Source organism: Salarias fasciatus, chromosome 1 (assembly GCF_902148845.1).
Source record: "Salarias fasciatus chromosome 1, fSalaFa1.1, whole genome shotgun sequence".
In the NCBI taxonomy this organism is placed as follows: domain Eukaryota; kingdom Metazoa; phylum Chordata; class Actinopteri; order Blenniiformes; family Blenniidae; genus Salarias; species Salarias fasciatus.
This window is the reverse complement of record NC_043745.1, coordinates 19,565,719-19,592,810: the sequence shown is the minus strand read 5'-3', so window position 1 is coordinate 19,592,810 and position 27,092 is coordinate 19,565,719. Positions and strand designations below refer to the sequence as shown.

At 41.0% G+C, this 27,092-nt stretch overlaps 1 protein-coding gene across 1 annotated transcript; it reads right to left on the bottom strand.

Annotated features, from left to right (window-relative positions):
- Nucleotides 1–26,612, bottom strand: syt9a (synaptotagmin IXa). The gene is made up of 7 exons (XM_030094155.1): nucleotides 26,319–26,612; nucleotides 18,431–18,926; nucleotides 15,984–16,539; nucleotides 6,102–6,222; nucleotides 5,840–6,011; nucleotides 5,467–5,596; nucleotides 1–658 (listed from the first exon to the last, which is right to left on the bottom strand). Exons 1-7 carry the CDS (start codon nucleotides 26,464–26,466, stop codon nucleotides 590–592), a joined length of 1,692 nt encoding a protein of 563 aa, XP_029950015.1. The 5' UTR covers nucleotides 26,467–26,612; the 3' UTR covers nucleotides 1–589.
- Between the last annotated feature and the right edge of the window lie 480 nt (nucleotides 26,613–27,092).

The window sequence follows — 27,092 nt, the reverse complement described above, 5'->3', positions numbered from 1 at the left end:
TATGGAATAATATTTATTTCTCACATTTAACATCTCTTACTTACACAGATTTCTTCTAGAAATGAACTGTCACTGCACGTCAACAGACAGAACAACACGCCGTATTCCCAAAGTAGAAACAGAAACAAACAACTGAGGAGAAGTTTTCCCACCAAACCATGACCTCATGCACCGATTCACCACCAAATGAAGGAACAGTATGGCAGTTTGACTGGTTGTTAGTACGTTGTGCAAATACAGACTCATCTCATTAAAACAAGTAACAAGACTATGTAAAAAAAAACTGATGACTTTAAAAACCCAGGAGTAGCACAGACCTAAAATGTCTGCATACGCCTGCTGTTTTTTTTTTCTCACGGAACATCATAGAAAAGAAAACATCCATCTTTGCGGTCATTCAACATGCAACTGATCCAACTCAGCAGAGCTCAAGACAGTTTTTCTCTCTCTTTTCCCATCGGTTGTTCATGGATGTCTGCGTTTGTCTGTTGGTACCTTTATTGGAGCGACAGGTGGTAGCATCACTGTCCAGACGGGTGGCGCAGGTTCAAGGTCATTTCATTCTGTTGTGTGGACGGTTTGCTCAAGGCTACGGAGAAGGAGGCGTCTTCAGAGAATTACAGGATCCTCCTTGGCTACTACCTGTGGTCCCCTGGTACTGAAACGAGAGTCAAGCACAAAGCATGTCATAATACCTTCAATATGCAAAAGCAACAACTGTTACAACAAATTAGTCTCTCATATCGCAAAGGTCCTTGGTTAAGGCCCTAAGGTACTTCCTTGCACGTTTGTTTTAAATATTGTCACTGTAATAATCAGATGTCATATTGGTGTGGTTGGTAAGAAACACATCCTGTATGAAGCAGAGCATTTTTCATGTGGAAAACCATGTCTAATTCAAACATGGGCTCAAAATTGCTCAAATAAGGATTTTTGTCCTTAAAATTTTTGCTTCAGGTGGACCCAGACTAAAATGCGCCCTCGTCCCAGAGCAAAGCCTTAAACTTTGCTAGAGAGCATGTTTAGAATCTGTGAAGCTTCTCTGACCTGATGTCCAGGAGAGGTAATGTCGGATACTGTATAGTTGCATGTGTGGCTGATTCTCTGCGTCTGCCACCGCGAAGAACTGGGGATCTGCATCGAGTTCTTCCAACACTGAGTTGGATAGAAGCTGGATAGAAGGTGGATGGAAGGGAATCAAACCACAGCTTTAAAGGAAAATATTCACCTCCTACTGGCTTTTTTAATTGGTTGGTTACAAAGAATATGAGTGTCAATTTATACTGTGTTTATTGGGAGGTGAGTTTATCTATGTAGGCTGTTCCCTCAGTTTTGTTTTGGACTGCATTGCAAAGCTGTGACTGCCTTGCCAAGTGCAAAACAGGGATGAAAACTTTTGCAGATAAAAAGGCTTTTTTGGCATTCAAAAGCAAAAAAAAAAAAAAAATAGATCTGCAAACTGAAAGTTATCAGCTCAGGGGGGAAGTGGTTTGCTGGTTTGTGAGTTAACTGAGGATGAACTGCCTGTAAAGACGGAAAAAAAAACATTGACTGAAATCACTTGAGGAGAAATTCTGTGGTTTCTGAAGGCTCTGGTGAACATTTCTAAGCACTGTGTACTAAAACTATTAGCCTGAAAAGAAACATTGCGACTTCAGATTAGGTTTTCTCTGACACTCGCTGTCTCTTTGAATGTAGCAAGCAGAGACCGTTGATGTGCACATAAACCGCACAATGAAGCCATTCTTCTTGGCTCAAAGCACAGGTCAGAGAAACTGGCCTTCAATGTTTTTTTTTTCTCCATTTCCCTTCAGTCTGAATATAAGTCTTTTACAGAGTCAAGATCCATCCACTCTATTCCCAGCAATTCCACTAAATCGAAATTTCAGGAGAATGATTTACATGACTACATTTATTATATTGTCACATAACAGCAACATAACTGGCTCTCCGTGACCCGTGGTTTTCTTCGACATCAGGGGGATCAAACGTCACCCATCCAGCAAAAACGACATGCAAGAATATCCAATCTGTGTAACATACTGTAACTGAGACTGCGCGCTTCAGGGACAGCAGATGGCATCCAGTCTCAGAGATGAATGATCAGTAATGCAGCAGTAAAAGCTTTGAGGGAGCATTAGCATCAAAGCCATACCATCAGGGTGGATTTCTGAAAACATGCATAGAAAAGGATGCAGAGCGCTGCGTTCTGGGGTCACAGAGCACTGGAGCTGATTCCAGCTGACTGTGACAACTACACACACTCACACTCACTCTATAGGCAGGTTAGGATCACTATTTAAGCTCACGTGTATCTTTTTTTTTTGACTGTGGGAGGAAACCCACCAGCGGCAACAACATGTAAACTAGAATGACCTGGTGAGGATATGAAGCCGCAGTTTTCTCGTTATGTGGTATTATCCTCATACATATGAGGTATTCTTTAAAAAGGCAGGAAATGTGAGCATTTTCAGACTGTACTTGTGTTACGTTGCACTGCAAGTAGAGTTGTAAAGTTTGGTTAAATGTTTGGTATTTGAGTCATAGTTTTGTTGTTAACTTGGTTTAAAAAATTAAGTTTTAAACAGGATTTTTTTTAAAAGGAACACATTCTAGATTTGAATGTGACGTAAACCAAGTGAAGAGCAAATCACATGGTAAGAACATTTATAGTGAGTTTAAATGGGTTTTCTAACAAGCATCTAAAGAGGCTTTTCTTGCTTTAACAACTGTTCACGTCAAAGTGAAATTAGTTGAAATGTGCTTGGGTTTAAATGTGGAGTGGATTCTTAGTGATTTATGTGAGAGTTGGCGCTGCTGCCTCACTTGGACCTAAAACTGTAATTATTTGTTGTGTGTTGTCTGGTCAGACTGTGAAGCAGCTTTAATTGCTGTGAAAGGAACATGAATTTTATTTTTGCCAGTCCCTACAGAAATTTTCACAAAACACAGATCACAAACTGTGCGTATGGATCGATCACAAGTTCCATCGCTCTTGATTTTAACCGGGAAATCCAAATGTTTCCACATGGCTGCCATGAAAGTGGGTGGTGGGAGGAGACGGGCTTTGAATCAATGACCAAAAGGCAGAATGATTACTCAAAAACGATCTCTCAAATTGGGATGACTTGTCTGTTTTTTTGTCTTCGAATTTAGCAACGATTTTTTTTTTTTTTAATAGCAAGTCTGATATGCACAAAAAGTACAAATCTTATAGAACTCCTGCCACACAGACTGAGCTCCTGCATGGCAGCTGCCTCCACTGATACATGAGTGTGTATGTTATAAAAGGAACGTGACAAACACTTTGAAGGCTGTTATTCAGCTGAAACGCAATATAAGTCAATACCGTTTACTGTAAAGGAAATGGAGTCCAGGTTTGAGTTTGTGGCCTCGTTGTGTTAAATTTGCACGTTCTTCCTATATGTGAGCAGGTTTTCTCTAGACACTGTTTCCTCCCGCAGTCCAACTGGACAACTGACGGCTCTGTATTGTTTATAGTATTTGTGGGCAAACAACCTTGATTTTATGGCCAATTTCCTTAAAAAAAAAGAGAGAAAAAATGTAATGGCATTTTCATTTTTATATTTGTGAGGAAATTGCACGTTTTGCCAGGAATTCTGAAGTTATAATAAAGTTTATTTCAAGAAAATACTTTTCTGTTCAACTTAAAAAAAGTATTATTCACTTCACATGATCTGAAATATACGGCAACCTACAGACATAGCTGTCAATGCTCAAATTATTTTCTTTTGTCTTATATTACATTTAAAAAAAAAAGAAAAAGAAAACTCAAAGAGCATGATGATATCGTTGTGTGTAAAACAGACCAACAAACAGTTCAAAGTCAAACACAGCAGGAAAAACTTCGAGTTTTGGTTTTATTTCATCCACTAACAGTAACAGTAACTGCTAACAGTACTAACTACTAAGAGTAAGTTTAGATTGATTAATATGATTAATTTTGCCCTTTGCGTGTTTTTTCTTTCTTATCGGAGAGGTTGAGCAGCGTTGTATGTTGTTTTTCTTTCTGCCTGTCTGTGTTTTGTCACTGTGTCACTGTGTTCAAGAAGCTCCTAGAAAAAAAAAAAAAAAAGTTGCAGGTAATAAAACCAGTAAGACCATTTGGTCAGTTAACGGCCCTGGCCACTGAGAAAAGAATCATTAACCTTTTCCTAAGTTACTAAATCAAAATCTTTTAATCTGAGGTTTTTCAAGTTTTGTTTGAAACTTCAAATCTGAAACCCCTAACTTTACCTATTTCATAAATTTGGGAGTTTTTAAGCATGTATTGATTCTCATGTCGTTCATTTACTGGCCTAAATGAGAGAAACTGTGCTTGACATGGATTTTGAACTAAAACAAGTTTGACACTATGTTTCTCCTTTATCTATGGTTTTAAATTTACTTTATCCTCCCAGAAAGGGAACAACGTAAACCTATAAGAATCAGTCTCACTAACTTATTCAGATGACTGAATGCTCAAAACTTGATGTGTTTTTCTAAATGTGCAGCAGGTTTTGCTCCGGTCCAGAACAGGCTATATGTCAGCCATCACCTTCAGATGTGAACTTTGAGACTAAACAAAACAAAAACACATTTTCTTTTCTCTAAATATCATTAAAATAGATCTATATTATTCTTTGCAGGTCAGATGGTAAAAGTTTTTGTCATCTAAGCGCACATCTTAATTCTTCTTTTAAAACTTTGATACTTGCTTTGCCAGCTTGCCTACATATTCACATTACCGCTGACCAAAAATCCTTTCACAGCCTTATTGCAACAACACAGTACTGTATCAGTGCATACTAATGAGCTCGCTCTGCCTTCATAACTAGACAATGAGAGGTCTAATCTCTTACTCACTTATTGTTCTCGCTACAGTTTCTCCTTGCGTCCAGCAGTCCCCTCCAGTCTGAACAAATCAGCAGAGCTTTTGTGTTCTCTCTTTTAATCTTTCATACTGCTCATAGTATTATTTTTCATGAAAGTTTAATGACCAGGAATCGGCTTAGCGGAAGATGTGTGGGCATATGATTAGAAGCAAAACATTCATTTTAGGCTCTTTTAATTATTTTCTTTTCAAAATTATAGCTGTTTGTCTTTAATTCTGAATAAAATATTTAAAAAAAATCACTACTCTGAAGTTTTCCCTGCCAACAGTGACTCATTGTGTAAAACATTCAGAGTTCTTACAGCTGGAATAGCAGCAGATTTTAGAGGTTGACTGAATTTTTGGATGCAATCATTTCGGACTGAAACCTGCAGGTGTCAAACATGGCGGCAGTCTGAAGCTTTGACACCATTAGTTGTCAATTTCAGTTTGGACACACACACACACACACACACACACACACACACACACACACACACACACACAACAAATGTGCTCATGTTTAAAACCAGGGTCAGTCGTCCGTGCACGGGAGCACATCAGTCGCGGCCATCGCGGTAAATTGGGCTCACCTCGACGAGAGGATGCCAGTGGGCGACAGGTTTCCGCGGATATGTGAGCATTTCACTCCAGTGATCCCGGCCCAGGCTGTCGGCGTCGTTGCCAACCCGACACACACCGATGACTTCATTATGGCCTACACTGTTGGTGTAGGACGGAGAGACAGAGAGAGGAGGCATGATCACAGGATGACTCGCTGTCAGAAAAATGATGGATTACGTATTAAGAATGAAAAGCACGTAACCGTGTTACAGAAACAGTGTTGATGAAATTATTCAAATATCATCTCCTTCAGCAATTAATGAGTCATGTAGAAAAGGTAGAAGACATTGCACAATCTATATATTGTATGCTTTGTGTCTATATTCATGAGAAGTTCCTAACCGGTCATAATCCATCACTGCAATCAAAAGGCTGATCTGCTCTATGTTTTCTGGAGGAACATCAAAGACAATGGCCTCGTTATAGACTGGATTTAAAGTGTTCCTCTTCGTCGACGTCTTCCTCTTCTTCAGTCTGCGACCGTCACACATAAGGGAAACCTTCACGTAGGGATCTAAGAAGAAGAAGAAAGAGGAAACGGAGGAAAAATGTATTGCGAGCCAGCAGGACGGTGTGGTTATAGATAGTATCAGGTTTTAATTACCAGATGCACCAGTGATATCCATAGCCTTGAGATTGCGAGCCTTTATCATGGTAATGGTCAGTCTGCCCGCAGTCGGCAAGTAACAGAGTGAAAACATGAGATCTCCGAGGTCCACGTTATCCTGAAGGACAAAACAAATTCATTTTAAAATCAGCTGAAATGTCATTACATTTTACGTTTTGGTCATCCAGCCATCTCTCTATTAATATTAAAAGAACCAGTCTCATTCTGCTGCGTGATTACACTCATTTCATTTAAAAAAAAAAAGGTTACACTTTCATTCACGTCGCTGTAATAAAAGCCTTCCATATCTGAGCTGACAGGGAGACTTCTGTTCAGCTGCAGCTCGCTTTATCACATGCGCCGAAAATAACTCCACTGAAGAAGTGAGAAGCAGGAAAGCACAGAAAACGTGTGTGTTGAAGACAACAGCCACTCCTACAGCAGAATCGCTCGCTGATCTCTTGGCATGTTGAGGGGAAAACTGCGTTGGTATTTGGAATAAAGCATCGTCTGCTTTCAACTTCCACTGTCATCATGTGAGCAGAGCAGTGCAGTCCGTGCGCAGAAGAGCTGAGACAGACGGGCACGCTTGCACAGCTGCTTTATTAACTGATTGAGATAAAAGCAAATTTCAGGGGGCGACCAGGAGTTAACCTTTGGGATGGCCGTCCAAAAGTGATTAAAATGCAGGTTGCTGCTGACGTTTGACTGCATGATGGAATTAAAGTCTTCATTTTTCTGTAGATTTAGATCACCATTTGCTTTTGTTGACGAAAAGGCTCGTACAGACTCTATGAATTCACACTACCTCACAAACAGAACAGTAGATACAACTGATCCCTGCTGCTCTGAGTGCTCCTGGCTCATTTGTACATAAACCTTTACTTTAAAAATTTGAACTTTGCCTGATAGTTTTTAAAAGTTGCACCTTCCTTTCTTTATTCTTTAACTTTTCTTAAACTTTTGTAGATATCTTTAATCCTGATGTTGGCATCCTCGGTGGATTGCAGAGTCCAGGAATCTAATAAAGCTTGAAAGTTGAATTTAGCAGTCTCGAAGGTTCATTACTTCCAAAGTGGATTAGAGAAGGTTGTGTTTCAAAGTGTGTTTGACTGAACAGCGAGTCTATCGTCTTAATCGGAGGTGGCAAGCTTCCGTTGGTGCCATCACGAGATAAATGTCGATTAGAGAAAATGCAGCAGTTTTTCTTTCAGATTTTGAGAAATCGTTCGGTACGAAAATAGACAGAAAATGTCAACACGGCCCTTCAGTCTAACTGCTTGGAAGTGTGCAAGCCATTGTTTTGCTGTAGTTGTTCGATCATCAAGACATTTTCTGCAGTATTTTCATTGGTGTGGGCCGTATCAGCAGTCACACTGCGTGATGCTGTGAGGCAGCGGTTGTGAAATATCTGGCACTGTTAGAAAATAATCCTGGGCTGTCTGTAATCACACGACCGAGACGACAGCCGCCTGCAAAAAAAAATCATCTCGGTTTCTGAAATCACACCACAGATTTTAAACCAAGATTAAAGATATCATCACAGTCGATGGTCTTCTGTCTGAGACAGCAAAAAAATTAGGAATGCCTGATTGCATTAATTCTTTATTTGTTTTATTTGTATTTTATTTCCCGTGGTTACTTTGTGCTCTCCAACATCTGCTTCTTTAGCACAGTTAGTCAGTCACTCCCGAGCGGCCTGAGGGTCGTCTACTCCTACACTTCAGTCATGGCCAATCAATGAGCTGGATTGCTTCTTTCATTGCGCTTCGTTGCTCGTCGGTTTTTGTTTTCAGAGCTCTCTAAACTGTGTGACCTTGTCTCAGTGGTTTGGTGGGAAAGTGAACCAAACAAAATGAAAGTGTCAATGGTTTTTTTTTTTTTTTTTTTTTTCCCATTCTGAGCTCAACTGAACCAAATCCCCGGACTATCCTGGTGTGAAATCCCCCTCCAAGCGTGTCAGAAAAAAAGTTGAATTAATCCCTTAGTCTATGCATCTTTAATAAGGTAGAACACGACAGAAAATGTACCCTCATTCAAAGGGACACAGCTTTATCTCACCATCTGCTGGCAAAAGAGATTAAATTAAAAAAAGGCAAATGAAATTTAACTTTTGCAACTTTTAGATAATTGTCTCACACTCTCCATCAGTATTTTGTTTGTCTTGGTTAAGATATATATACTCTGTGAAATCACACTTGTTTTTATGTGTGATCTAAAGTCTGTGATTGTGCAAGTGTGAGTGTGAAAAAAAAAAAAAAAAAAATCAAGGCCAGGGAGGAAAAAAAGCCGTTCAGAATTTCCCTCTCGAGACTAAATTATCTTATATTTCAATAGTGGGGGCTTTTGTTACAATAAAAAAAAATCAAGTATTCAAAAAGGCTGTGGTTAAAGGCGGTTTAATTTGCATGATGGATTAACTGACAACTACCTCTAGAAAATGCTTTTTTCATCCAAGAGGGATCCTGTGGGCTTTACATGCTTCATGCTCTGATGTCTTTTTGTGCCTGCCTGAGGTACAGGTGGGAAGAGAAAGATTAGAGCTGTGTTTCATGCGCTCCCGAATCCCTCTTAGACAACATATAGCATCTAATACCTCCAGGCTGCCTGTCACATGGAAAGTTTCTGATATTGAAGCTGAATCGCACATTTCACCATTTCGACATACTGTGCCTGTTTGTGTTTAAATGCCAAAACCATTAAACTGATAAATAAAACAAAACAAAAAAAAAAAACTGAAGCAAGTGCTTCTTTGAGCAGTGCTTTTATTTTTATTTATCAACGTGAACGTGATAAAAATAAAACACTGTTAAATTAATCCACAATCTGCTTCAATACAGCGCTTCAAGAAGCTGGATGTGGCGATAAAACTCCCAATATGGGCGATTCTACTGCCAATCAAGACTCGATGATAAGCAAGCCAGCTCTTATAAATGAAATCAGTGATTCTGTATTCTGGTTCTGACTAATAGGCTTTGCTGCTCTGGTTACAGAATGTCCTACCTCTGTGCAGGCTCTCCAAATAATTAGCTCGTTCATGAGGGTTGATGTGCGCAAATGTCTGGGAACAGGCATTTGTGCAAGTGTAAGTGTCTCTGTGTGTGTGTGTGTGTGTGTGTGTGTGTGTGTGTGTGTGTGTGTGCGCCCGCAAGTGTAAATTTCCGTGTACATGTGTGTGTTCGTTTGTATCTGCAAGAACTGATTAGTGTGAAACTGAAAAAAAAAAATAGACAGTGTGAGAATGGAGCAGCCCAGATTCTGTGAATCACTGGTTTCCATCAACCACCTGTCATGCCATTCTGGTCTAACTCTGTAATATTGATTACCAATCAATAATCCAGTGTGCAAGTCTCAGCAGTGACTTAACAAACAACCATATGTGGAGAGGTTACACAAAGATACTTCTGCCAATATTTCCTGAATGTCTCTATCTGGCTTGTTGAGAGAACAAATATCTTCACGCCATTTTTCCAGCATCTCCCTCTTGCTTAGTTTGCGTTTGTTTATACAGTGTGTTTTAAACTTGAAACAGCTTTCCCTTGCTAATCAAACAATATTTCCTTCCCCTAACAGTTATATTTGGGTGATGCTATTACTTCTGAATCAATCCTGAGCCACGGAAACCATTAGAGAGAAGAACAGATTTATTAGCTGACTGTATTCAAGACTCCAGATTTGACCATATGTGTATTGACAAACTCGGACATTTTATGGCTTTCCAGCTGCTCTCAACAGACCGAGCAGCAACAAATACACCAACAAACATGCAAACATACATATGTACCACATCAACACTCTTGCGTAATGATGATAAAAAGCAATAATATTGAAAGCTGTCATTCCTTCACTGACATATGTTATTACAAATAATATTTATCGTGAGGCCTGGTCTCGCCTGAGTGCTTCAGCTTGTTTCACCGCGTCTAAGTTTGTGTTCTCTCCGTTCAAAAACTCACAGACAACATGAAAAATATGTTTTCATATATGACAACATGAAATGTATGAATGTGGACGGCTTGTGTCAATCCACCCAAATCCATCCATCCATCTAAATCCAACCATATCTATTCATCCATCAACCCATATCCATCCATCTACCGAAATTCATCCTCCATCCATCGAAAGCCATCTAAATGCATTCATCCATTAACTCAAATCCATCCATCCATCCATCCATCATTAATCCATCCATCCAAAATTATTTCTTAGCATGTGAACCTTTCCAATTCAATGAGCCTCACAGACAACAATGAATTTTACTGTTTTTATGTTACTTTGATTTCTCTCTTAATCTGACTGAAATGGTAAATGGTCTACACTTATATAGCGCTTTTCCTCTGCATTAACAGACCCCAAAGCACTTTACACTGCAGTATCACATTCACCCATTCACACTCACATTCACACACCAGTGGAGGTGGCCGCCATGCAAGGCGCTCAGTCCATCCACCGGGGGCAGTTTAGGGTTCAGTGTCTTGCCCAAGGACAGTTCAATATGCAGACAGGGGGAGACAGGAATCAAACTGACAACCTCCCGAGTGCAAGATGACTGCTCTCCCCACTGAACCACAGCCGCCCAATTCTCAATGAAGCTGCTGCTGCATCACAGCATATTCATCATAGGGAATTTGAGGAACTTGATGCTACATTAAACTTGACTAAAAGTGAGTTTTGAATGTTTACAGGTCAAAGATTTAACAGTGTGCTTTTATAATCTTCGCAAAGCAATCAGAGTTTGATTACATTTCTGTTGTGATTCCACTACCTATATGTTAAAAACAAAAAAACTGAGGGCCTGCGATCAACCCAGAATCAATACTGACATATTACCATTTTCAACCATGCTGCTGAATTCTGCCATTTATTAGTCAAAAACTACTCAGAATTTGTGTTTTGAAAGTGGGAGACAGCTGCTTAAGATTTTTTTTGCTTGTTTTGTTTGTTTTTTTTTTTTTTGTTTTGTGTATGCTGTCCACCATATAAATATCCAGGCTTGGTGTGGTTTACCAACTCACATGGAAAATGCTGTCAATGTTGAGACTTTCTGAGGGACTGCAGTCGGCATGTGGACGCTTGTCAGGCAGAAACAGGGAGAAGGGTCGGGAGCAGGTAGAATCAGGCTGTCAGTATTTTTCGGCCACAAGGAGGAAGCCGTGGGACTTTTTGCTCAACTACTGGCTGGTTTGACCTGCCTGCAAATTAGAAGGATATTCACGCAATGCTACAAATTTGAGTCGCATGAAGTGAAAAACTGCAACAATTGAAAGCATAAACCGTTTAAATATCAATAAGATTTACACCTCAAGTGAAAGCCCAGTTTGAAGGAAAGGTGATTACCATTTATTTAAAAGGGATTCTACTGATAAAAGCCCTAAGATGTGATTTTTAAAGTAATGCATGCCATGTACATAATATAATACTCCACTGTTAATATTGCTTCATTTAAACTGAAGGCTTCCATTGTAACAACACTTTTACAACAGTAAATCAAACATTGTGACTACACACTGATAAAACCGACTCATGCTGATAACAGTGTCAAAGTCTGGGGTATTTTAAGCACTAAGTGATGCAGCAGAAACGGGCAAGTGTAAAGCGCTGAGTCACTTTAGCAGGAGCAGTGTGACCAATCGAAGCATCTCTGAAAATGCCAAAGCTTCTGAGGTGACCGTGGCCTCATACCGGCTGCAGGCTGAGGAGAGACAAACCACCAACTGGTGACAGCATGATGGAGACTGTTCAAGTCTGCTTGGAGGCGCTACGTAAATTTGCAGCAGGAAAGAAAAGACAAAATCCAGATTTAGCTTATAATGGCAGAAAAACCTCCAGGCCGCAATTCCCAGCCTTTAGCTCCGTGGCCTGGAGATGCTGGGACAGATTTCTAAGTATAATGAGTCTCTTTATCCCTATCACACAAGAGGAAAAGCTTTTTAAATCAGACTAATCAGATCAGTGAAGTAAGAAGTCAATAACAGGCTTACAACTATACCAGTAAGTAATCACTCCTCTGAGAAAATCTGATGCAACAGAAATAAAACAGATGATGTCTTATTCTTTAAATGTGTATCACTTTTCAACTTAAAACATATGATGTTAAATGAAGACTGGACAGAAATGAGGGGTGAATGAGTATTATTCGCAAACCAACTGCATATTTATAGCATGTTTTGCTGAGTTTTATCACAAAAAAACTGCTCAAAATGCACAACCCAAGAAAAACCACACTCATACTAAACCACATAGCCAAACCGAACGCAGCTGATCGACTCCAACATTTCAAAGGTGAACCCTGTAGATCCACATCACACCAGGCTTCTGTAGCCCTGGCATACTTTCATCTTCTGAATCTTGCTCTTCTTGTTTACCCTGAGAGTATTTGAGACTTAAAAAAAAACAAAAAAAAAACAGAAACATTGCTTTTTGACTGCAGTATACTGCAACCTCTTCTTGAGGGCAATAATACGAGGTTATTATGGAGTTGATAGAAGAGTCCTGCCTCATGGTAGCAGCTTTTCTTCCTAAAAGAAAACAATAACATACATCTAAAGCCTCTGCTGAGGAGGAACGCAATGTCAGGGTTTTCAGGTTCACCGCAATGGTGGCTCACCTTTTATCAAGACATGTTACCATGGTAACTCATACCAAACACCTTGCCTGCCCTGGAGGCGTATGGGTTCAGGATAGGACCTCAGCAGGTGTAAAACATTGCTTACTGACCTCTAAAAGTGACCTGTCCGCTTTAGACCAGAGACCATGTGGAAATGTTTCAATGACTGAAAATTTTTCTCCCAAGTTGTTTTTGCTTTACTGAGATGATATCTGAAATATGTAAAAAACAAAACAAAAAAAAACAACTAAGCAGATAAATGTATTTAACTCATACTACTTAAAAAAATAGATCTACTTGTGCTGCCGTGATTGGAAATTAATATTGTAAATAATATGACAAACTCAGTGACATTTTGTTTGTGAATGTAATTTTTCTGTGGTGAAGTATGCAACTCCTCCAGATTTCTACATGTCTGTACATGGTAAGATAAACCCTGCTGATTTTATCTGCATGCACAGAGGTAGATTGAATAAGGTGAATGACAGAGTTGATAACCATCTTCTAAAGATTTCTGTGGCCTGTGGATGTGCTGTGAATAGATCTGATAACAGAAGATGACCAGTGTTTACCCACGTTGTCTAACTCACATTTTATTGGCCTTAGACTGATTTCAAGCTGTTTTTTTTTTTTGTTGTTGTTGTTTTTTTTTTTAGATAGTTCTTTTCAAAATGTATGCAGAAAATGGATTTCTGATCAGGTCAAGCTTTTATTACTTACAACTCCAACACCAAAACTCTCTCTCTTTTTTTAATGAGTATATTAAGGTATTTCCAAAAAAAATAGAAGACATAATTAAAATAGTAAGATATAAAGCAGTACTTGTCTCATTCCTGAACATCTTTATGCACATAGAAACATTTCTGTCGTTACAGCATGGCTGATTCACATACTGATTGGAGCTAATGTTTCATAATATAAAAACTTTAATATGCTGTTTGATTTGATTTCTTTCATAAATAATACATGCTGGGGTGATATTCATCTAGACAGAAGCATTAACTTGTCAGTCTTATTTTAGAGTACTTGCAGACAATAGCATGTCACAATAGAACTCATACAGCAGACGCCTTTTAGCTCTTGTAAACGATGATGATGACCATCTGGTTATCAATAACTCAGTTGTCATATCTTAATGTAAACGTGCTTTATTTATATATGATTAAAATGAGTTGGCTTTCTAACACGAGAGATCAAACCAGAAAGATGTGTTCACAAATAGTTATCTTCTTATCTGTTTTTCCCCCCCTTTGATATAGCCATCACACTCCTTCACGTCTCCACAGTAGCTATATTTAATCTGCTTTGACAGGTGTGTTTCACAAGTTCAGCTAACTAACACGATACATTAAAGGCTGTGGTGGTGACATTTTGCAAATGCTGTAAGGAAAAGAGCTTCAGGAGGTCAGCCTGGACAACAAAGGCAGAAGCTACGGCTTTGCTTATTAGACACACAAGAGACGGATGCACAGACTGTGTAGTCAGCACAAGCGCAGGCGCCAGTCATATATTCCCTGGTGACTCTCTGTACTGCACAACTGACCTGTATTTTCAACAGACAGGTGGAGTTCAGACACAATGAAATGTCAGGATTCAAGAAGCAATGTTACCAAAGACATACCGTAAGTCCACATCTTGGTTAACTTAATTTGAAAGACTGACCATTGCACACATTAATCAGAGATTACCGGTCCTTCTGTCTATTGATTTACGTCTATTCACATTTCAACCAGATTCTTAGCAGTAATTTCAATCAGCCAAATGTGAACGTAGCAAAAATAACAAGGGAAGGAAGCCATGAATATTTAGCATGTTTTAGGACAATCACCACTAAAAAAACAGCACAAAAACCCTTATGTCAGTGCGAAGGTTGAGTGCTTAAGCTCTGTGGTGCAGAATGATCTATGAGGGGAGGTGAAAGCTACAGCCCTCGTTTATCTCCTGAAGTGGGAAAGTTTCCTTGTGCTCGCTGAAAATCAGATTTAAAGAGATGGATCAATGTGCATGAAACAGCCTGGAAGTTAATTCTTTTACAGAGATGTGATGTGTCTGAAATGTGGAAACTGAGGGATTGCTGTTACGGCAATATACAGCACATGTTGTTGCCTGCAGTTAAAAGCTTTACGTCTTTTTAATCTGTGAGATTACATGCAATCTTCCTGAGTTTTGCAGTGTGCATGTGTTAATTGACTTGTTTAAGCAATCAGGGACAAGGACTCTGATTGATGACAATCAAACATGTCATGGCATGTATTGTTGCTTGTTAGGCACGCACACCAAGGGTTCTTTCAACAGAAAAAAATCACTGCAAACACATAGACATCGCATAAATATAAATATCATTGTCAAAATGTATCGGTCACACATTCTCAAACTTCACACATCTCTCTCCCGTCACATTCTTTGCACACAGTCAATGAGGTGACATGAAAAGAGACGGTTTCTTCAGTATTTTAAAGCACAACTTGCTTCTTTGTTTGTTCTGGTACACAAGACGGCGATAACATATCCTGCAGTGTGTCTCTTTGCTACATTAGTTAGCTGGTAACCAACCAATCGCAGTAACTCTATAAACAGAAATCTCCGAACCTTTGTTCCCTCCTTCAATCCTCCATTCACTCTCTCAAATTTACTCATTTTCATTCAGTGTTTGACTCCGGTTTCCCTGTTTTTCTTAGCAAAAAGTCAAATTTGACTTGCCAGGTAGAACATATTGGTTTCTGGTAGTTACACAAAAAACCTTGATGGCTTCACCCGGTGCATCATTTCATAGGGTGTGCTAAACAAACAGACATATTTCAAAAATGCTGATAAAAGAAAGAAGTAGTAATAAAGAAAATTAAATCCAGTTGTGATATGAGCAGTGTATGTTTTCACGATGCGCTTTGTACTGACTAGTCGTTAAAATATTGAGAGGCATTCAGTGTGTCGGCGTTGAGCTCCTTTCCTTTCCAATCTCCCGGGCAGAGAGACACACACTAACGGCATCTGTTTCAAAGTGACACCTTTTCACCTTACCTACCAACTAATTTTTCACTGGTTTATTCAGAGCCGCCAGCTCGGTGTGTTTGAAAGACAGCTTTTTTCATTTTGCACCTTGTACTGTCAATATGAGACTCTTGGCACTAAAATGAAGGAACAAATGAATAACTCTGTAATCCATTTCAAAAGACCTGTCAGGCTTGAAATGTCTTGTGCGTTTAGGGGAAAAAAAAAATTTGAAAGTTAGGAAGCAAAGTTAATAACGCATTCATCTCTTAGTGGCAACTTACCGAGGAGACATACTGGATGTCCCGGCAGAGCTTGGTCTCCCTGGGGAAATCTGCCAGATCCAGGAAGTTGTCCACCACCACTTGACCAATAATGTCGTGGCGTGAAAAGCGGTCGAAGTCGTAGACGCTGAAGTGCAGCTTACGTGTGGGAAGCTCAGAGTACGCCACAGGAAACAGGAAGACCTCGTCAAACACAGGGTTCAGCGTCTTGCGGTGCACCTTGGTCTGGTGCTTGGTCTTGCGATCAGGCAGCAGGTATATCTTAACGTAAGGGTCAGAGGTGCCAGAAAAATCCTTAGCGGGAAGGTCCTCTGCTTTGTGAATCTTAACTATTAACTGTTCCAGGTCGCAGTCAAACTTAAGGATGAAGTGGAGGCGCCCGCAGCCTCCGCCTCTCCGGCTGCCTTCGTCCCCCTCCAGGGAGCGCTGTTTGTAGAGCTCAGGCTTCAGGCGTCCCAGGCCCAGGCCCATTCCTGTGAGCGAGTCCTGCCTCTGGAACTGGGCCACATTGAAGTCTGGGTTAGAAAGGTTCATATGTCTGCGAATGGTGCCCTGTCTGTGGAAAGTGGAAAGCAGTGCGGTATTAACACAACGGGAGAAAACAGAGAAACTCATACCCCTTTCCCACTGGCCAAAAAACCCGTTTAAACCCGCTGATAATCGGCTCCTCATCGCAGTGGAAAAAGGTTTAGTCGGCATTTTGACCTGGGCCGACTGACCATGCAAGCGACCCAGGTTTTAATCGGCTGGCGTCAACCTGCTAGTTTCAGTGGGACAGGGGTATTACGCTGTATGTTTCTGTAGTGATGTTCATGCTAACATTACTTTAGGGAGGGTATCTTTACAGCAGTCAGGTACAAAGACAGCTTCTACAGTTTTTGAAGATGATCCAAGAATAGTGTTTAGTTAATCTGCCACTGATCTACAGTGTTGTGCCCCACATCCACGTTTAAAGAAAACAGAAAAGTGTACACAATTGTTGCAGCCAATAATGAAATAAAAGCCAGTGATGTGTTACCTGTCTACCACTGAATACATTTAACTCTTTCAAATGGAGTAAAGCCAACAACTTGTAAATAGTATAACAAAACATTTTTACTAATAACCTAAAGACATTTGTAACAATAATTGAAGAGGTTGTTACATTGCTGGCTGGTGATTACAAAATTGAAATAGGAAAATCGATGCTCGCACAATATTTTAATATTGGACCAAAAAACTGTAGACAGCTGCTGCAGGACTTGATGCAACAACAGGCATTTCAGATGATCTGAGTTTGATTTTTATCATCAAATAACTTTACAGCTCATATAACATGAGATGTAATTAAAGCAGCAAGAGGAATTCATGCATTATGCACACAAAACACAGTAAAACTGGAGGTTATGGAGCTTATAAAGTCTGTCACATCCAGTCTTTGGTCCTCTTTCAGCTGTTCTTGCTGTATTCAGACTTCAGTCAAAGTTTAATTGAAACAAATCACAGCCTGGTTTTCTCAAGGACTTCATCCAATTGTTTACTGAACCCCAGGGTTCATTTTCACCAGACAGACCATGGCAAGTGTGAATAAAGCAGACTTCAAGAAATTATGGAATATGGTTTCTATTTACATTGTATCTGACTGTGATCTATGAAGGTCTCATTTCTCAGCTGAGCCCATTCAAAGTTTATCCATCATTTCAATATTGTACTATATATACAATATGGATTTTGTGATGTACCAGCCATGCTGCGAACTGCTGGGTGATGTTTATATTTCCTCAAAAGACTAAACCTTTACTAATTCAGTGCCACAGAGGGATGCAGATGACTGGCTGCACCTGCAGTCTAACAGTATTCACAGACCACAGGGATTCAGAGTTTATAGGACTGTTGTATTTCTCTCTTTGTGGGATTTCATATGAGTTCACATGTCTGTAAGACTGAACAGCTGCATTTAATTAAAGGACGTTTGGATTAAAGTCAGACCAGACATTTAACTGTGACGGTTAAAGCACTACAAAATGCATAATGTCACTGTTGTGAACTTTGGTATAAATGTACAGTCGTCATGAACTCAATTTGATAATCCTTTTATCGCAGGTCTTTTTTGACCTTGGCTACATGTTCAGTCCCATTTCAAGTGTCTTTAAAGATCGTCCCAACCCACACACACACTTCACCCCCTCCCACCACCACATTTAACTAGTTTGTAACCGTAAAGATAAGCAGTCTAACTGGAATTGCAAGCTCACAATTATCTAAATGCCATAATTACAGTCTTTCAAAAAGTTTAATTTATTGCCACATACAGACACATACGCTGTTAAAAGTTTGCATCTTGCACTGCAGTGTTGTGAAAGACGAGGTGAACCAAGAGCAGGTCGAGCAACAAATACATAAACAGCGCTTTAGGTTTCCTGTGCAAAAATAAGATCAACCAAAATCCACAAATAGCTTATACTGACCCCATTTCAGACATTGAACGCCCAGAGGGAGGGGGTTCGGTGGTCTGTCTCTGCATACGCGGAGTGGTGTGAACGCCATTTTCCCGACTTTTACTCTGGGCATCTAGAGGTATGTCTGGAGACGTGTGGCTGATCTTCATAGCTGCCTCTGGCGTGGCCATGACCACGGGTGGGGGTGACACCGGAGTCCCGGGGACCTCCACCGATACAACCGATGCGACGGGAGTCGGCTCCCTGGCCATGGAGCCTTGTGACGACTCACGGCGGTTGTGCAGCGGGGGGTCCACGGCCGTGTAGACCGGCTGTCTGGGTGCCGGCTGTGACGGCAGCGGGCTCATGGTGGGGTTGAGGAGCCCATGAGCCTCCTTGGTGGTGGGGGAAATCCCGCGTTCCCTCCATGGTATCCAGCAGAGCTTCCAGGAGACGAAGAGGGAGACTCCAAATAGAGCCAAGCCACAGGCGGTCACCACCAGCGACAGCAAACTCACTGATATATCTGAGAGGGGAACAGCAGAGAAGGGGAATCAGGGAACTCATGTCTTGGTTTTCCACATTGTTGTAAAGCTATTAATGTACCTCTTTCTCGTCAATTTTAACGGTATCATATCTGCAATAATAGAAACCCTCAGACTGTCCCTATAGGAAATTTACAAACGAGTGATATATAAAGCAGATTATGTTCCACTGGAGGAGTGACATGCTGGGCCTGTTCAACAAGCCCAGCATGTCAATTGTCAACAGGCCCTGTTGGACTCTGTCATTATTTCCGATTGAAAAAAAAAATATTATGAAGAATTTTCCATCATTCATTCTTTCGAAAACCAAGCTATTTTTTCTGTTTCTTTCAAAGGAAACTTGGAATGTGATTAACATGCATGTGCAGTTGCTAGTTCAGTATAGAGAAAGGCGCCAAATCTCAACATTCTCAGGGTTTTTCATTTCTTTCTCTTTAGCAACTTGTTTAGAGTAAAAGCTTCTGATTTCTCTATCCAATCGGTTGTTGCATGAAATACCAGGAAACTGAAAATGAACAGGTTTTTTTAAATAATAATTTATCGTGTATAGAAAAGCAATATCCTTCGATATATATGCGCATCAAAAATGTAACTCATGCACACATGTGCAACAGTAAAAGCAATGGCTGTGCGAGGGAGAAATACATTTTGCAAACATTTTACAACAGGCTTCACTCTGTCAAATAAGAATTTATAGTTTCAAAGCAATGTCACTGGGTGTGAGAGTCACCATGGAAAAGGGAGACGAGGTGTGAACCAACAGAGTCATCGAGGTCTTTGTGAATCATCTCTCCTCTCAGGAAGTGGGTGACTTGTCTCAGCCTTTTTTTTTTTAAATGAAAAATAATAGAATCTGCTGCCATTGCTTCAGTCCAACAATGGCTATAGTGATTTGATACAATTATAAAGCTATTCTAAAAGTTTTTTGTTACATTCTTATTAAAATGTTCCTTTAGTGTTTTGTTTAGATTGTCTGAGGTGCCACAAACCACATGTAGAAGTAAAAGACGGGAGTAAATTCCCCTTTATGTTTTTCTTCATGACTTTAATGCAACCAGAGTAAAATTCTCTGAAGTGATACCAGTTCCCCTGAAGTAAAATGAAAAAGAGGCGATGTTGGTTGAATAACAGATTAATTAGACTCCAAAATACGCAATACCTTATTCTGCCCTCCTTGATTCAGTCGAAACACCTCTAAAATTTAAATAAACCTGTTCTGGGTTTGAACTAAACCACTATATCAGACGTTTCTGTTTAGTTGGTCACATTAAGAACAACATAATTTATGTGAAACTGTTTATAACGGTTAGATTACCCATCTATCTACCTTCTACACTGGTTTGTCCAATTTATGGTCATGAGGTTCTGGAGCTAATTGGAGCTGACCAAGCGAGAAGAGCTGGTTACACTCTGGACAAATGGACTGCCATCACAGAGTAAACACACTCTTTTACACACTTCACACTTCAATTTTGAGTCACCATTTCCTGAACACACATGTGTTTGTACTGTGGAGGGAAACTGGAGTAAGCTCACCAACGGGCAACTTACAACCTCCCCCGAAAACCCCTCCGAACCCAGGATCCAAACAGAAAGGTGTTAACTTCTACACCAACATGAGTCAGTTTCCAAGAAAGTAAGAAAGGTGCACGTGTTCTGAATGTTCTCTATTTAGATAATTCCCATGCAGACTCCAATTTACTACCAGCAACAAAGAAGGTTTCAGATGTAACTGCTCGATGATAACAGAAGAATGTTATTGCACTGTGGTCTCTTCATAAACAAAATGTTCATAAGTGTTAGAATTTACCAGTGTTTTAAAGAAACCCACAGTGGAAAACCTTCGAGTCACAAAACCTCTTAGAAAGATTTCTTTCTTTTTTTTTTAATATACATCTAGATAGTGAACCATCATGCAATGTCATCAAAAAGGTGATTCCATTCCAATTTCCCTTCAGCCACAATATGATGCACACATGTTATTAATTTACTGTAATTGTCATTATTCATATCAAACACATGCATGTTTCTTGACTGTAGCTACTTTAATCCACCTTTACTCTGCTCCACCTGTTTTCTCACTAAGCTGTGAGGGTTTTTCTTTATCCCATAGTAATTGATTTTTAATGGTCTGCCAACATTCAGCCACATTATCAGTCAGCCTCCTCTGCTGAAGCGCTGCACCACCGCAGTTCCTTGTGGTTCTCTGCTGACGGCCACAGTGCAACCGTTGGTTTGCAGGACGTCCTCCAGCCAGCTGTCACTGTATACAGTGCTGCTCTCCGGGCACCAGACATGCACCTCGGTTTTCTGCGCCGGTCTCCAGCAATGTGTTTTCTCATCACCAAAAGCCACCTGCCCAGTCCCCACTGAGGACTCCTCCATCTTCCAAGCACCATTCATCTGTCTGGCCTTCTCTGAAGATAACAGTTTTATACTCTTCCGGCTGCTCCGCTCATGCATCTAAACTCAAAGAATGTCTCTCAGCTTCTCTTCAAAGCGGTCTTTCACACTCTGCCCCCGGCTTGGCGGCCCTCCTCAGGTTCTGCCAGTGTCACCTGAATACAGGTTGATCAGTTCTGCCAAAGCGCCTTCCCTCCTGATCATCCCAATTGCCAACTCCATCTGCTTGGTCTTCTAGTCATACTCCTAAAACTTTACATAATTATCTTCAGTTCCCCCTGTTGGCACCGCCAGGTGGAGGCGTTTTCCTCCCCAGCTGCACATTTGAAGTCTTCTGTCCGGTTGATCTACAGCGCTCAGTCCTCCTGGATGGCCTCTTTCATTGTGGCCTGACACACACAGCCTCCTGCTTCCTCCCATGTGCGGTCCTCGGTCGGCCAGCCTGACTTGTTCTGCTCTGACACTCTCAAATATTCAGGCCACTGAGCTTCTTTACCCCAGCAGTCCCCTGAGTCCCGGCCACCCTTCTCGCCTGCTTCCCCTAACGCTTTGATCAGAGCCACGTCACCCATGACTCCACCTGCTAACCTGCTCCCCGTTTTCCCCTTTTTTTTGGTCCACAGGAAGCGTCTGCATATGCTTCTTTGCATAATGCCAAGGTGATTAACATCCACCCCTGTTGCTCTGACATTTCTTTTCATTTTTTGCATTGTAATGATGTCAAAACGATGCCTGCTTTCTGAACAGCACAGAGTCTTGCACAGGGACTTTTTCTTAGCTTCAGTCTGCTGTACCCACATGACCAATGCTATTTTTGGCCGTGCCTCGTTCTGTGCGAGGGCAGCGATGCAGAATTATTCTCAGCTCTTTGTGCTGACTGTGCAACAGGCTATTAGTCAACTATAGTAATAAAAATCTTCTGTCCTTCGTTTGTGTCAATGAAGTTTGTATGATTTAATACGGTAATAAAATTGGGGAAGAAGTCAGGAGTGTATTAACAGTACTTCATACCAATGACTAAAATCATACTATTTCAGTTTTTAGAGATAGCAGTGATTGTCTTCAAAATGAACACCCCATCATTGTGAAGCAAAATGTGTTGCTTTATTAGTCAAAACACCTCCTGGGAATCAAATGGAACGCATGCTGACATAGTTAACAGAAAACTAATGATCACGATGAGCCTCCAGTCCTATATTTTGCAAAGATTTGCAAACTTCCCACTTTCACTATTTAACTAAACTTAGACAGTGTAATCCTCCAGATCTCATGAGCTGCAGTGTAATGGCTGAGTGACTGTAACTGTTATACCAACAGAGTGCATTTTGGGGGAGCTTGTTGGTAAAGTTCATAGCTCCATGGTGAAACTACATTTCTTAATATTTGAATGTAACATTGCAGCTCCCAGGGCAACTCTTCCTCCTCTTCACCTTCACTGTCACCTGTGCTTGCTCATGTGGGCCTGCTGGGTTTCCTCTTAGAAGACATAAATATACTGTAATTGGTCCTTAAAACTGAGTGAATTTCGATTGAGCAGCTGTTGATGGATCTGTTATGTAAGAATAGAAATCTGAACAGTTTACTTTAAAGAACTATTTCTTGTAGCAAACTGAAGGTAAAGCCACGAATCCTCCAAATTCTGCAGCACAGGCTGATACAGGACTGGCTCCGTGTGTGTGGGCGCTGTCATAAGACCTTACACAGGAACTCAGACCAACTGTCCTCTCCACGATGGGAGACTCTGTGAATACCAGAGTATGTGCGATCTGCTGTGATCTTGAAGAATAATGTGGAGAAATTGAGAAACTTGCCATCCGAGGACACTGAGCCCAAAGCCAGTTTGGCAGGTTGCCCAAGCACTGCCTGGTCGATAAGAATCTATAGACATCTGGAGGGATTCAGAGACTGTATCACAACAAAGAGCTTTGGACCCATTTTAGAGCGCAGGATCTCTAAAGGTGCAATAGTGTAGGAGGCAAGCAAGTGCTGAAAAAGCAATATATGCCACTAACTCTGAGATGGGCTTTTCTTTAGAAAAAAAAAGAAAAGAAAGAAAGAAAGAAATACAGTTTATTTAAATAACTTTAATGATGTTGATGTTTCAATTCCCTGACAGCGCATGCCACGTTTGACATGCAAGTTGATGTGGCTGCTTATTCACAGTCAGACCGACTGACTCACTTGGTCTGACTCAGTCAGTTCATCATGCTGGTTATTGTTCTCCCTGGAAAACGGTTGGAATTATATCGTTGCAATTAATAACAACAACAGCTTGGGGGCTAGTGTGGACAACCCCAAATAAATATTGCTGGGCTTCATAAGGAATGTTTCTCAACTTGGTGTCCATCGCCTGCTGGTGGGATGCAGGAGATTGCAGGGAGGTGAGGCTTTGCCGAGGTTGTCAAATTTGCACACAGAAAAAAAAAAAAACTATAAAGATCTAGAGGAGATCTGGGAGACGTTGCTTTTATCTTTCACACTCCTACTTATGTATGTCGTGGGAATGGCTGTATCCACTAGTTCTGGGCCTTGTTGTCATGCTTCAGTGAGTCAGATTGAAGGGAGGGTCCACAACCTCTCTTAGAGGCAATCTGAGGGACTCCCAGGGAAAAGGTTGGGAGCCACAGGTTTAAAGGGTAGCTAAGCTGTGTTGGAAATGTAAATGGAAAAAGGACTTCACCGAGCTTTGCATGATGAATCACTTTCACCCATTCACACACACAACTGCACATTGGCAGCAGGGCATTGGAGTGTAACTGTGTTATCTCAAGCCGCTCATCCACCACTGGGAGAAGTTTTGGATTGAATGTCTTGCTCAAGGACACATCGACATATGGAAGTACTGTAACACCCGAGCCATTAGTTGCCTTGTCTTATGTGCCAGTTCACTTTCTTGCTGGGATCAAACTGAATGAGCTCTACTCCTCTTATTTGATTCCTCTGATCTAACATTCAGCAAAACAACCAAATATGAACGCATAATAATACTAATCTTATTATTATGTTAACGTGACACATTTTATTATATCATTTTGCTAAGTATAGTTAATCTGTTTTTAATCTGTTTAACTCATATTTGGAGCAGTGATTGAGTTGAAAAGTGCTCCTTGAGATTAATAGTGTATTAATTTCAATTGATTAATTAATTGACTTTCTGAAGTGATGCAGTGAAGCGCTTCCTCTACTAATGTAGAACTGTATTATATCTATGTTGGACAGAATGAGTCTCTTGTTTGCAAAGGTGCCTGGAGCAGCGTGGCATGTGGGGTTCTGTGAAGAGAGGACGTAATATTTGTGGGTGATTTGTTGCACCAAAATACCAAAAGTACACTAAGCAATAAATGCATTTTTAATAGCTTCATTTTAATTTCTTTACTATTTATTGTCCTATTTCAGTTGCCTTTTGACTATTAAATGTTACTTTGTTTTCTGATGTCTTGTTTTATTTCTGTGGTTTTAATTAAATTTAATGTGTTTCCTTGTCTTTGTGAAGCACCTTAAATTGCCTAATGTACAAATGATGATATACAAATAAACATGCTTTGCTTTAATCCATTGATATCTACTTTCTTGATTCCTTTAATGATTCCGGTGTTAGGCTCCTCCCTTTAGAGGTTAATGACTTTGTGATTTCAGTCTTCTATAAATCTTTCTGCAGAACACCATGTTTTCCATAGAGTTCTCAACCATTAAAAAAAATCAAATTGTGTTTGTGTTTAAAGGGCTTTGTTCTATTTTTGTTCCAGGTCATAATGGGATGATAAATATATGTTGCATTGATTTTATGAATATAGGGAGAAGGTCAATCTCTGCTCATTCATTTCTTGGTCATTGATCTCTGTGATCTGGTATGCTGACGGAATAGACAGGAGTATATCATTATTTTAAAAATAACCCATTTAGCAGGCTGTATATTTGATGTGGCAGTAAAACCTCATTACTGTTGTTTGTTGCATCTTTAGGAAAATGACAGATTTTTAGCCTGAGCTCTGGGTCAAAGGATGACCTGCCCTTTCTCCTTTATTGACTTCCCATTATGGCTGCTGCTGCATGCTGGGTGATGATACAAACCAGTAAAGTCTGACATTAAACCACCGTGCATGTCTTACCACGCCTGTGCAACTTTTAAATCGCCTTTACAACCGAAAAGATAAGAGAGCATAGCATTTTCAGATCACTGTGGAAAAGAGGACAGAGTTGGAACATTTGCGAGTCTAGAAAATAAAGGAGGAACTGTGTGGAAGTGGAGCGCAGAGAGTGACAACGAGGCAAAGGGAGAGAGGGTTCGCGCGGAGCTTCCATGTGGCGAGCATTCATTAATAGCTAATCATGCAAAATAATGAAAGATTAGAACAGGTATGTGGAGAACTGCAGGGACTGCACTTTCTCACCGCCTCTAATTCGCTGTTTTTTCTTCCTTTTTCCCCCCTGAGCTCTGAGCTCTGCACACAGCAGCGCTCACACGCTCGTTTGTGCGTGTCATTCCTGTTAGGCTGCCTAACCACGGCGCTGGTCCTGATTAAACCAGACTCTATCGTGTGTTCGCGATGGGGTTTCCCAAAAAAAAACTAATGTATCATGTAGCATTCAGGACACAGCGTGAAACGCAGAATTTCACAAAAATGAGATAAACTTCAAAGGAAGTGTATAATCCACTGTGTGCAGCGTGACAGTAGCTGTTGGAGTAACCATTGAAGAGACGTGTAATTGTGCCAATATTACTTTTGAGTCTTCAGGAATTTCAGCCTAAAGTGACAAAGATTCACGTCCCTGAAAATATTACATAACTCCACTGAGAAATTGTCGAGATAAAGACAGAAAGGAAGACTGGTCCGGGACTGCGCTGGTCGTGCACCGCTCTCACAAGGCTCGGGCCACCCATTGTGTTTCGGGCACTGGATGTTCGATGAAAGAAGTCACATGCACAAGAGTTCAATTCACTGCAGTCGTTCAGTCAAACGATCACTCACCTGAATCTGAGTAGCGTGGCCTGGCGAGATCTCGGAAATAGTAGATAAAATCCAGACAGTTCTCGTTCTGCACTTCCCCTTTGGAGCAAAGATCTGACAGGAGTTCAAGTGCCTTTTGACAAATCTCGTCATCTCTGTCTCCAGGCATTTCCCACCAGCATCCTCATAAATGGGGAGTCTCTTCGGCAGCACCACGCCACTCACGGCCGCCTGACAGTCTCCTCTTCCGCGCCGCTCCGCGCCGGGGTCCGCCGCTCGTCCGGCGGCACGCCTTCCTCACGCGACGGAGACGCTTTGTGTCAGAAAAAAAAAAAGAAAGAAAAAAAAAGCACAAGTCCGAGTTATCCACGGAGCAGGAAACAAGAGGAATCCCACACGTGGATCGGGACTGGTGTTTTCTGTAGCCCTCGGTGAGCCGGTCCCCTCACTCTGCTTTCGGTGCTGGAAAGCCACCGGTTGAATTCACGCACCGCCTCTGCGGCGCGGCGCGCGCTGTCCAATGTGCTGAAATGTGCGCGCAGACTCCCGCTATCTCCGCACCGCAGGGCGCTCCGCTATCCGATCTCCGATCTTTTACGCTTTCAAGCGTTGACGATCTCGGGGAAAGTTGAGCAGCACTTTACCGTGAGGGCGGAATAATCCGCATTTGCCGGCAGACAGTTCCCCCACAACCTGTAGCGATCCCACATATTTTACTCTCTGCTCCAGCGAGCCTGGTGTGGTTTTACGTGCCTGCACGCAGCCAATCAGAAGCTCTCCTCTTTTCTCTCTCTT